The sequence below is a fragment of the Drosophila novamexicana genome, unplaced genomic scaffold, assembly GCF_003285875.2.
Source record: "Drosophila novamexicana strain 15010-1031.04,08,12 unplaced genomic scaffold, DnovRS2.1 tig00000564-arrow-pilon, whole genome shotgun sequence".
Classification (NCBI taxonomy): Eukaryota; Metazoa; Arthropoda; class Insecta; order Diptera; family Drosophilidae; genus Drosophila; species Drosophila novamexicana.
In genome coordinates, this window is record NW_020824810.1 from 2782406 (window position 1) to 2794782 (window position 12377).

General features: G+C 42.1%; 1 protein-coding gene across 6 annotated transcripts; it reads left to right on the plus strand.

Annotated features, from left to right (window-relative positions):
* Nucleotides 1-2288: 2288 nt before the first annotated feature.
* LOC115762359 (glutaminase liver isoform, mitochondrial) lies at nt 2289-12247 on the plus strand. Of its 6 annotated transcripts, none has more exons than XM_030704529.1 (7): nt 2289-2646; nt 6336-6442; nt 8916-8945; nt 9786-10025; nt 10088-10461; nt 10530-11560; nt 11623-12247. In XM_030704529.1, exons 1-7 carry the CDS (start codon nt 2380-2382, stop codon nt 11764-11766), a joined length of 2193 nt encoding a protein of 730 aa, XP_030560389.1. In that variant the 5' UTR covers nt 2289-2379; the 3' UTR covers nt 11767-12247. The 6 variants fall into 6 exon arrangements, with proteins under 6 accessions (XP_030560389.1, XP_030560390.1, XP_030560393.1 ...); XM_030704533.1 differs by lacking the exon at nt 2289-2646 and adding an exon at nt 6157-6196; XM_030704530.1 differs by lacking the exon at nt 8916-8945.
* Nucleotides 12248-12377: the final 130 nt, after the last annotated feature.

Genomic DNA, 12377 nt, shown 5'->3' on the forward strand with positions numbered 1-12377 from the left:
GGGCGGCCCAAAAGTATGCAGTAGAAGAGCTACTCTAATCGACTCAAGCGTTTTAAATGAACAGCTCGAAAGTATGCAATGCTTTGTTTAACTTCTGTGTCCACAACACGAATTTTTTTGGAAAACTTTAAATGTCTATATCTTGGCCAAATGAAGCCCGATTGGGGCCAAAAAGGGAGGGGCTAGTCGCGGAGGTCCGTAGAATCCGCCAAGATCGACGGCGAAGTTATGTCGCGTTGAAACGTCATATCTCCAAGATTTTTTAAGAGCGTTGGAGATATGTCGCTTCAAAACGACATAACTCGCCGCTGATCATGGCGAGATTATGTAGTTCTGCTTTTTTTTTATGTGAACAGCTCGAAAGTATGCAATGCTTTGCGTGACTTCTATGTCACACAACCACACGGATTTTTTTGGAAAACTTTAAATGGTCATATCTCGGTCAAAAAAAGCCCGATAGAGGGCAGATTGGGAGGGGTTACTCGTGGATGGCCATAGAATCGAATGCCATCCACCTTTTTCGATTTCAGAAAAAAGTCATTTTTCGAAAAAACGTGATGGTTGATCATGGCGAAATTATGTCGTTTTGAAACGTCATATCTCCAGCGCGGACGTGTGAAGATATTTTTTCGAAAACTTTAAATGGTCATATCTCGGCCAAATAAAGCCCGATAGAGGGCAGATTGGGAGGGGTTACTTGTGGATGGCCATAGAATCGAATGCTATGCACCTTTTTCGATTTCAGAAAAAAGTAATTTTTCGAAAAAAACGTTATATGCCAGTCGATAGCAGAGACCAGTACGAGTTCAAAAAGGCCTAACTTTCCAAAATCGGACCATTATTAGCCGAATTATCGCAAAAAAACGAAAAATCTTCAAAATTATAACGGCATATTTTCGCTTTTTTTAAATGGCCGTATCTTGGCTAAATAAAGTCCGATCTTGAAAAGATTGGTCACGTTCGACTCGTGATCAAGGCCAGTTTAAACTAGGAACTTCATATATGCAAAACAAACTGTATTTTTGGTCATTTTGGGTGATCTCTTGGAATATGGATTTTTGGGTGGCAATCGATGGTCGGCATCCGTACGAGTAGAAAGAGGCATATCATTTCGAAATCGGACTGTATTTAGCCGAGTTATTTCCATTTTAATATTTAATAAATTTTGCTGTAGCGTATATTGTGAATTGTGATTTTTATGGCAGCAGCTGTTATTTAACAGTTCGCTGTTAAGCAGCTGTTACTGAGCAGTTCACTGCTAAGCAGCTGTTACTTAACATACCACTGTTAACAGCTGCTGCTAAGAGGGGCATAAGATTTCACGAATATTCGGCTGAAGTACCAGGCGAACAGAAATGCCCAGCAGGTAGACGAACTAAAATTTTTGTGAATAAAAAATTGCATTGCATACCCTAAGGGGCGAAAATGTTCTAATTAACTACTAAACTCAAATTTGAATGGCATACTTTATCTGTCGCTTTTAGCAGCAGCCACAACATTCTGTTAAGCTACAGATACGTAAAAGGGGTACTGAAAGGAAAAATCATGCATATTTCTGGACCGTTTCCGTGCGCATTTTGCAGGGATTTGGTCCTCTAGGTTCACCAGGACTATATCAATGGTATGGTATGACCAAGGACATATGGGTCAACTAGGTACCATCGAGGGGGATGGGGCTGTTGCTGGGGGGCGGCTGAAAGAAAAGGCATTCATATTTCGATCATATAGGTTCACCAGGACGATATCTTTGGTATGGTTAAACCAACGATATATTGGTCATCTAGGAATCATGGATTTTCAGCACAAAGAAACTCACCTTAAAAAAATAACATTTTCGGAAGTGTGTTGAACACGAAACAGTCAATCATTCAATCGTCCATTCAGTCAATCAGGCAGGCCGCATAGTTTTATATATTTAGACGAGAAGTGACGTCATTCGGGGCTGGACGAGCCCCCCGGCAGCGTCAGCTGAGAGCGTGCCGCCCACGCGGTTAACAACAGCTTCCCTCGCCGTGTCTCTCCCAATTCTCTCTCGCTCTGTTGAAACAGTTACGCATACGTTGCCGTTTGCTCTCGCTCTCTTGGAACAGTTGCGTATTCGTTGCCGCAACGGTTACTCACAAGCCAAACATTGCCACGCATTGCCGAAAGAAGTCTAAAAAAAACTCTTGACGTCGCCGTCGCCGTCGCCGTTGTCGTCGCTTTCGCTGCCGGCTTGCTGAGCTGATTATGTGCTTAGGACGGCGGCATTCGGTCAGTACCTTGTGCGCCGTCGAAGAGAACGCATGTGCAGAGACTTAACCAAATAGATACATTTATACACGACTATTTGAGAAAGCTTAGCCAAAAGTCATTAGTGAGCAGCACGTTTCTGTGATAATGTTTAAAGGTGTACCAACGCTTGCGAATTTGAATTTGCGTTTGCTTACCGGCCACACGGCCAAGGGCCGTGAGTTTTCCGCTGCACTGATTAATGGCCAGGTGCTGGTGCGACGCTCGAAGGCAACGGCAACATCTCTCGACCTGGCCGATGCCAATGGCAAGCGCAGCAAGATCGACGTCGATGTGTACAGTGAGCAGGAGCTGCTGAAACGCGCCAAGTTTAGGCATTCCGGCTACGAGGTGCAGCAGAAAATCGCATCTGAGGTGAGTTAATCAGGACACCCAACCACGACAATGGTGGATTAATCGGGACACCCAACCATCCAGCTGATATCATGTGTTTTTTGGGGGTTGCCTCTGCAAACTTGGTTTGTTTGGGCCACAAACATTTTTGCATCACATAATTATTGATTTTTACAATGCCCATTTAATGCCACACTCTGCAGTTTATATAAATATATTTATATAAATGTCGCCACTTGGCGAAATTCGCTGAAAGAAATTCATATCATTTATATAAGTCTGGAGTTGAATTACATTAGAAATATGTTATGGCCAGACGGGCGACGCTTTCAGACAGACAGCCAAGTTCTTATCTTGAAGCTAAATAAAAGTTACGTGCCCAACAAAAATGAAGGCTTATATCATGCGTTTACCTTGTTATCTTATCAGAGAGAGAGAGAGAGAGAGAGGGGGAAGTGTCATCTGGTTTAGTCAAGCCATGACTACTGGAAAATTGCATTGGGGAAATTAATCGTGACGTCGTCTAAATTTGATCAAGATAATGAAATTATGATGTGTGCACAATTAAATAGTTACCATAAATACAGATGAGACAGGCCTCATGCTGATATGTGAATGATTTAATTGTTGTTCAAAATATTTGCACTAATTCATGATTCAGATGTGTGTTAACACGCAGAATCTCGAAATGCCAAAGTCACGAGAAACATGTCACACAAAAAGAAATCCCAGCGAGCGCTAAAAAGTACATATACACATATATTCGTGTGTGTTTATATATCGCCTAACATATAAACATATCTAAACATGTGGGTTTTGGCGAATTCCGATTAGCACCGGGCACTATCGCATGGAAGTCGAGCGGCCGAGCGGGGAGCTCTTAAACAGAGAACTGGTCTCGCTTCAACATTAACTCAATGAATATCAAATCAAATGGCCTTTGGCGTCTACTCCAAGTACACTTTTTGGATCTATAAGACAGAAGATACTGCATATTGTCATTTATGGCTAGAATTTGGAATACCTTAGTAAATATAAATAATTCAAAATATAAAGTTAACTATACTTGGGGTGCCATCAAATGTTCATATATTCTGGCCTTAGGCGTATCTTGAAGTCCACTTTTGATGGGGCACACTTTTTGGATCTATAAGATACAAGATACTACATCTAGTCATTTATAGCTAGAATTTAGAATACTTAAGTTAATATATATAATCCAAAATATTAATATGGGGTGCCATCAAATGTTCATATATATTCTGACCTCTTTGGCTTCAAGTTCTGATAGGGCACACTTTTTGGATCTATAAGATAAAAGATACACAAGATACCAAAGATACATCTTTTCATTTATAGCTAGCATTTAGAATATTATAGTAAATATAAATGATCCAGAATATAAAGTTAACTATATATTTGGGTTGCCATTAAATTGATATATATTCGGGCGTTTGGCGTATCTTGAAGTCCACTTCAAGTTTTGCTGGGGCACACTTTTCGGATCTATAAGATACCCTCCGCCTATTATCAGTTATTAAAGTAAATATAAATAATCCGAAATTCAAAGTTAAGTAATTGGGGTGCCATCGCTAGCTAACTGGCTGCTTACCTGGCGTGGAAACGTTTACGTTTCGTTGCCATGGAAGAAAATATAATTCTGGGAGACATACCTATAAAGATACACACACACGCACACACGCACACACACACACGCACATGTCTAGCTGGCAGTTTTTTTTTTATACAGATATGTGTGCTAATATATTTTGTTGGCACTTGACAAAAAACAAGCCCCTCGCATTTGTTGCTGTGGGCATTTCGGAGAGCGCCGAGCAGCACATAAACAAATGCAACTTATGAGCAAAACACACACACGCACACACACACACACACGCGCACACACTTTAAGTACTTATTGTGTTCTTTTTGGTTTATTTATAAGATTCAATTGTATTTAGCGCTGCGTGCGTCAATATCTTGCGGATACTCTTCATTTCATTTGTGAAAGCTGTCATATGGCAAGATCTGCACAAAAAAATATAAAAATATGCGAAACATAAAGGCAAAGGTGATTGTTTTTTTTTTTAAAAAGCGGCTGCACTTGGTTTCCTTTATGGTTATTGTTATTACACATTTATTAGCAATAAGGCCACAGCTGTGCTTATCAGCCTTTCTTTCACCTGACTCTGACTGACTCCGAGCCCCGCCCCCGCCTCCCCCTTTGTATGCAAATAGCACCTGCTCAGTTCTCTTCCTTCTTTTAGAGGCAACTACTAAAAAAGTCTGTCTGCAATCACTTTTTATCAATTATTTGGCCGTTCAATTAACAAATTGGCCTACCGCTGTCGTCCGGCAATCGAGCTGGACTCCGGGGAGCATCTGCTCGCCACGGGCTGATGTCATCCGGCACTTGCGATAATCCAATATCCGCAGCCAGGTGTTCGATTACCTGCAATGCCCAGCTGTCTCTGAATGAATTTAATCTGTTTGAACAGAGTATTCAATAGCTGATAACCAATTGCTTAAGTGTGTCGCAGCTCTTGAAGGATCTTTAATTAAATTGCAATAAAATTGTTTGGCTATTCGGAAGGAAAGGAAAATTGTGTTCACCAAAAGCAATCAAATTATAATAGTTTTTAATCTTATATTATAATTATAAGACATGGTTGTTATAAGATACAAACGTACCTCTTGCTAGGCCAAATGTTTGACCTTCGAACCCGCAACCTTCATATTTATTTGTCTGGCTAGCTAAGAAGGTCACTCAGAGATCGCAAATTGAATGCAGAAAATATAACCAATTTGTATAGAAAACAACAACAAACAATATTATAATTATTAAGAATAAATTTCATATCTATAATAGTAAAAACAAAACGTAAGAAACCCCAGCTGAGGAGAGAATTGGTGAATTTTTCCCTATATATTTGAATATCATTTAGTTTGCGATTTATTCCCTATATATTTAGATATCATTCAACTAGTGAATTATTCCCTATATTTGATATCATTTAGTTTCTGAATTTTTCCCTATATATTTGAATATCATTTAGTTTGTGATTTATTCCCTTTATTTTTAAATATCATTCAACTAGTGAATTATTCCCTATATATTTAGATATCATTCAACAAGAGAATTATTCCCTATATATTTAGATATCATTCAACAAGAGAATTATTCCCTATATATTTCATCTATACTCCAATTTGGCAATTTCATCTAATACTCCAACACATTAAAAGGAAATGTTGAATAATAATAATTAAAATTGAATATTAATGAATGCATTTGCTTAAATGTCGGGTTTGAAGATCGTTTTTTAAATAAGTAGCTCAACATACCCGTTGTGCAATTTATACAGGTCAAATAAATAACCGTTGCTTAAAATTTGTGTTGCAGCGTTTTAGGAGCTTTACGAAAAGCAACCAAAGAGTTAAACCGCTTTAATATAGGTAATACGAGTTCCATATATAAAGATCCAATTATGCTGTTTGTTTAGCATTTCAATTTCGATTCTGTCCGTGGACAGAAGCTAAAGCCGAAATGTCGCAACGTCTGAGAATGATAGTACGTGTGAAATACCCAAAGCAAATATTTCCCTCAATTAAATATTTAACGAAACGTGCTTTAACTAACATACCACTTGTTCCATATATATATATATACCTATATATTTGAATATATATTTTGTGTGTGTTTTTTGCAGAAGAAACTGCGAACCCCGCCGCTGCTGAATCTGGTTTTCGCCAATCGCAAATTATCCTTCTATGACACCAGCTCCGGACCCAAGCCCTGCGAGGAGAATGCCAAGCTGTAAGTCGAGTGTGCTTTACTTAACATTAAATATTTGATACATATATTGCACAATTTCGCACAAATTCACACAATTTATAACAATAACAAAGTATGCGCAAAATATTTGATTTCTCATTTGGCACCTGCCCACCCCAGCCGCCCTTTGCCCTTCGCCCTTCGCCTTTTGCCACGTGGCCCGATCGAACAATAATTGCAAATACATTTAGACAGACGATTCTATATAGATATATACAGTTGGATCCCACCAGTTGGTGCTGGTCACCAAGTTTTGTGCCCATTTATAGAACTCTCGCCTATTTTTAAACTAGCCAAAGTAATATATGCAAATGTTCGGCTCTTACAAAAGTTGACTTACACAATTAGCGAATTTACAAAGAAATTGATTTTCAAAAAAAAAAAAAAATATATTACGTCTTCAGCTTCATATTCATAATATATTTTTGCAAAAATATTTACCTTGCACATTTGCACGCATTATTTCGAGCACATTTTTTTCTTTTTTTTTTGGGATGCATGCCAAAGAATCTTGCATTTGCTTTGCAAGGATCCTGCTCAGCTGTTAGATACACTGTTCGCGGAGGCAATACTGGCAAGGGCAGAAATTTGTGGGAATTTAACAAAGAATACAATTTTGAAACAATGAATGAGGGCAGAACTTATGTGAAGGCATGGTCTCTTCATTCAAGAAAGATGCTCCAAAGCTGTGGGATTTTATTTGGAAAGCAAGCCAAAATTAAAATGGCATTGAAATCGATTGAGTCTTGGCCAATTTATGGGCGGATCATGATCATATATAGTTGGGTATATAGTTCCAGGCGAACTACGAAAACAAGTTTGAAAACATTTCCCTTTGAGGGGGAAGAGAACTGTTCGCTCCATTCAGCAAAGTTATGGGAATACATTTGGGAAGCAAACCAAGATCAGAATCAGAAGGATCACAATCATATATAGTTGGACGGCAAAAAGTGATTAATCCTAGGCAAATGCCTCTCCATATGCTGGCCCGGAGCTGGGGGCCAGTCAACACGCGCTCAGTTGCTAATTGATGGCAATCTCGGGGCATAAAAATAAATTAACATACTTTTATTAAATGAAGATAAAATCGAAATACGCTCAATTCTGCGGACCGTATGCTATGCCAACTATAAAACTGTTGGCCCGCACGATGTGGCGCTCATTTCGGCATCGTCGGGCTGCGGGCTGTCACAAGTATTTCGAGCCGCGCATAGTTTATCTAAAATCCAAGCGAATAAATGGGGGAACGCAGCTTGAGCCTGTTGCAATATGCCACGGAGCAGGCGCCGCTGCCGCTGGACGGCTACACGCCCGAGGAGGCGGCCGAGTTCAAGGACAGCATACGCCAAAAGATACTCGACGATCTGAAGTCGATGAGCGGCGAACAGCTCATCCAGCTGGTCAAGCAGAATGCCGCCAAAGTTGCAGAGGAGGAGGAACAGCAGCTGGCCGAGCCCGTGCAGGATGATGCCGATCTGATAGATGCCAATATCATAGCCGAAATGGTTGCGGGCATTTGCACCAAGAGCCAAAAGGCCACCTTCATCAAAGTGATAACCAAGTACATCAGGTAAACGTACAGACGAGCAGACGAGCCCCCGCCCAGGGCAGGACGGGCGGGTTGTCTAGGGCGTGTTATCTGGCTGGGACGCAGCCCCTCCATATTGCGGCCAGACATTGGCCATATAATAATGAATAATGTTCGAATATTGGCATTAAAATGGGGCACAAATGCAAATAGCTTCATGTGTTTACATGCTCGCATTCGATTTGAATGGGGAGTTAATTAATTTATTTTATTGGCATGATTTAGAAATTAGCGCCTATCTCTCCTCCCCCCCCCCCCCCCCCCCTCTCACCCTCTCACCCTCTCAGCCTATCTCGCGTGCCTCTCTCCGTCGCTTGCCCGCAATAAATCTCACACATTTGGCTAATGTGTATAAAATGCCAGTTCGTCTCGCAGTTGCTTTCATTAGACCCACAACAGTTGAGCTCTAGAGTCAGAATATTACGCATACGCCATGGTCTTAACCGAGGATATTGTTGCATTGAAACGCCAAAGCGAGGACGGGGAGGCCAAGGTGCGCGAGGAGCTTTATAGGCGCGACAAAGAGCAGGAGACAACCGAGACGGCCGCCATGATCGAGGAGATCATCGAGGGCATCTCGCTGCAGAATCGCCGCGGCACCATTGTGCGCACCATATCCGCCATTATCAGGTATATAGCATATAGTTATCGCGACTGTGTGCCTCTATTTATATATGTATGGGTTTATGGGCCGTCATAAATCGGAGACAATTCACAGACACACAGACACACCTCGCCCGCCCCTAATTATATTTGATTTTTATGTTTACGACACGCCATATGGCCACGTGCAAGCGCCGATTAAATATACTACTATATATATTAATATGTATATAGTTAAATTTGATATATTATTTATTTCCTTAGAAATCAGCGACGCAACTATTCGATAAGGCCGTGAGTAAACATCATTGTTTCGTAGTGCTGCTTGATTAAATAGAGTTTCTTTCGCCCGTTCTGTTCTTGGCTATTTTCTGTTATACCCTGAATCCTTTAAAAGTGGGTGACAACGACAGAAGGCAGAAGTTAGAATCTCCAAGCCAGTTTAATCTAGACATGTCCGTCCGTCCATCTGTCCGAGTAACGCGAGGATCTCATAGCCTACTCGATCTAGAGACTTGAAATATTCAATGTAGCTGTGCCTGGTGTTTGTTTGTTTCCGATAACCGATAACTTGTCCCGTTTCAAAGTAATCGATACAAATCGATATCGAAATCGAAATCCTGTTTTTTGAGCAAATCTCGTAAATTTGAAGAGCTGAAGACATCAAACTAGACAAGTAGCTTGAGGACTAGTACATATATAAAGATATCGTTAATTTTATAGCTATAGGGTTCAGGGTATCCCCCTAGTCGGTAGCATCCGACTAGAGCCTTTTACTTGTTATATAGTCATAACTTTATTGTGCAATCAATTTGCTTGGAACGCCAATTAATTGAATTTAATTGAAACTTGTCAAGAAATATATATCTTGTTTATATATTGATAATTGACATATTCTTTGATTAATTTGACACAGCTTGGCAACTCTGGCAAAACGTGCACGACTATTTTTAGGCACTGTAGCTTAGCCATGTCTAGACCCAGCTAATTAGAACCTTACCCAAACTGGTTTTACGTATTTGGTATTTCGTATTGGATTTTTTGCAATATTGTTTTGCTTTCTTCATTAAAAAATAAAAGTTCTTTCCAAATTTGAAAATAAAAAAAACCCCTTAAACCTTATCTTACCTGCAGTCATCGGGAGCAGGAACAACGCAATGCAGAGGATGTGCTCTTCGATATGTTTGCCAGCGAGGAGACGGGTCTTATATCCATGGGCAAATTCCTGGCCGGACTGAAGACGACGGGCATACGACGCAATGATCCGCGTGTGCGTGAGCTCATGGACAATCTGAAGAAGGTGCACAAGCTGAACAACTATGAGACGGGCTCGTCCGCAGAGACCCAGCATCTCAACCGGGAGACCTTCAAGGCGTATGTGCGAGGCCAACCCCATTGTAGAGATTGAATAATAAATATAAGGTGCTTTCTTGCAGCGTGGTCTCGCCGAATATTGTGCTGATAGCCAAGGCGTTCCGTCAACAGTTTGTCATTCCCGACTTCTCGAGCTTCGTCAAGGACATTGAGGATATCTATATTCGCTGCAAGAGCAATACCGAGGGCAAACTGGCCGACTACATTCCCCAACTGGCCCGCTATAGTCCCAATTTCTGGGGCGTTAGCATCTGCACTATCGACGGGCAACGCTTCTCCATTGGCGACGTCGAGGAGCCCTTCACCCTGCAGAGCTGCAGCAAGCCCCTGACCTATGCCATTGCACTGGAGAAACTGGGTCCCAAGGTTGTCCATTCGTTTGTCGGCCAGGAGCCGAGTGGACGCATTTTTAACGAACTCGTGCTCGATCAGAATAGTAAGTCGGACCCGGACCCGGACTCGTACTCGTGTCCGTTCTAACCTTCCATTGTTTCTCCCTCGCAGAGAAGCCGCACAATCCCATGATCAATGCCGGGGCCATACTCACCTGCTCGCTGATGAACGCCCTGGTCAAGCCGGACATGACCTCCGCCGAGATCTTCGACTACACCATGTCCTGGTTCAAGCGTCTGTCCGGCGGCGAATACATTGGCTTCAACAATGCCGTATTCCTATCGGAGCGCGAGGCAGCGGATCGCAACTACGCCCTTGGTTTTTATATGCGCGAGAACAAGTGCTTCCCGAAGCGGACCAACCTGAAGGAGGTGATGGACTACTATTTCCAGTGCTGCGCCATGGAGACAAACTGCGAAGCCATGTCTGTGATAGCCGCCAGTCTGGCCAATGGCGGCATTTGTCCGACCACCGAGGAGAAGGTCTTTCGCCCGGAAGTCATACGGGATGTGCTCTCCATAATGCACTCCTGTGGCACCTACGACTACTCCGGTCAGTTCGCCTTCAAGGTGGGCCTGCCAGCCAAGTCGGGCGTCAGCGGCGGCATGATGCTGGTCATACCGAATGTGATGGGCATCTTTGCCTGGTCGCCGCCACTCGATCAGCTGGGCAATACGGTGCGTGGCCTGCAGTTCTGCGAGGAGCTGGTCAACACCTTCAATTTCCATCGTTACGACAATCTGAAGCATCTGTCCAATAAGAAGGATCCGCGCAAGCATCGCTACGAGACCAAGGGCCTGTCCATTGTCAATCTGCTCTTCTCTGCCGCCAGCGGCGATGTGACCGCGCTGCGTCGCCATCGTCTGTCCGGCATGGACATCACCCTGGCCGATTACGATGGTCGGACAGCGCTCCATTTGGCCGCCTCGGAGGGTCACTTGGAGTGTGTCAAATTTCTGCTGGAGCAGTGCCATGTGCCGCACAATCCCAAGGATCGTTGGGGCAATCTGCCCGTTGACGAGGCCGAGAACTTCTGCCACTCGGACGTGGTCGACTTCCTCAAGCGCTGGGCCGAGAATGCCAAGGATGCGCCGCAGGAGTGCATCACAGAGTCGGTGACCACCAAAACCGCTGCCGATGAGGTGCGTCAAAAGCCATTGACAATCTAATATAAGATAATACATATTTAATATATATATTTCAGGAGTTGCCCTGCAATACAACCGAGCTGGCCAGCAGTCCCTTACCCCCTACGGAGTCTGAGCCCCGGAGCAGCAGTCCCGTCTCCTCGGAGGCTGGCAGCACAGCGATCCTGGCCAGCGTCGACAAGACCAAGCCGGGCCTCTAGAGATCTATGGAAAACAAATTTACAATTATATATATATATATATATATGAATACATAACTGTAGAATCTCGCTTAAATTATTTGCTTAATCATCTCTAGTTAATATACAATTCTAGTTAGTTATCCGAGCTCTACAACTTGTGACATTAACCATAATGAACCCAGCATGAACATACCATAAATTATATACGATATATAAATATATGTTATATATATACATACAGAAATATCTATTTATGCTTCTCCGATTAAAGTGAATGCAGGCGGCATTTGTACTTCGGAGGATGTTAGACAAGCATTCTAAGCAATGACAATAACAAATGTATTTAAAAATATCCCACAGAGTTATCTTATATAAGAACTTACATAATCTTTCTACCTGTGACTCGTGAATTTATATGTATTACACAATTGTCAATTGAAAGTGTTTCGATGTTAGCTCAGAGCTGCGTGTTTTTTTTTTTTCGTTCTTCTCTTAAGTTCCTATGTCTATGTGTATACATTAAATAAAACTTATTAAAAACTTAAGATTTGGTTGTTTTCATTTGGCAGGGAAATCCCAGATATCTTGTAAGGGAAACCACCGAGCAGTATATAACCTATTCAACTTTA

Bases quoted from the DNA above. Each gene is read 5' to 3' on its own strand.
- LOC115762359 (XM_030704529.1), top strand. From the start codon at position 2,380: ATGTTTAAAGGTGTACCAACGCTTGCGAATTTGAATTTGCGTTTGCTT. The intron at 10,026-10,087 runs GTATGTGCGAGG...GCTTTCTTGCAG, and splicing joins AACCGGGAGACCTTCAAGGC to CGTGGTCTCGCCGAATATTG. The intron at 11,561-11,622 runs GTGCGTCAAAAG...TATATATTTCAG, and splicing joins CCAAAACCGCTGCCGATGAG to GAGTTGCCCTGCAATACAAC.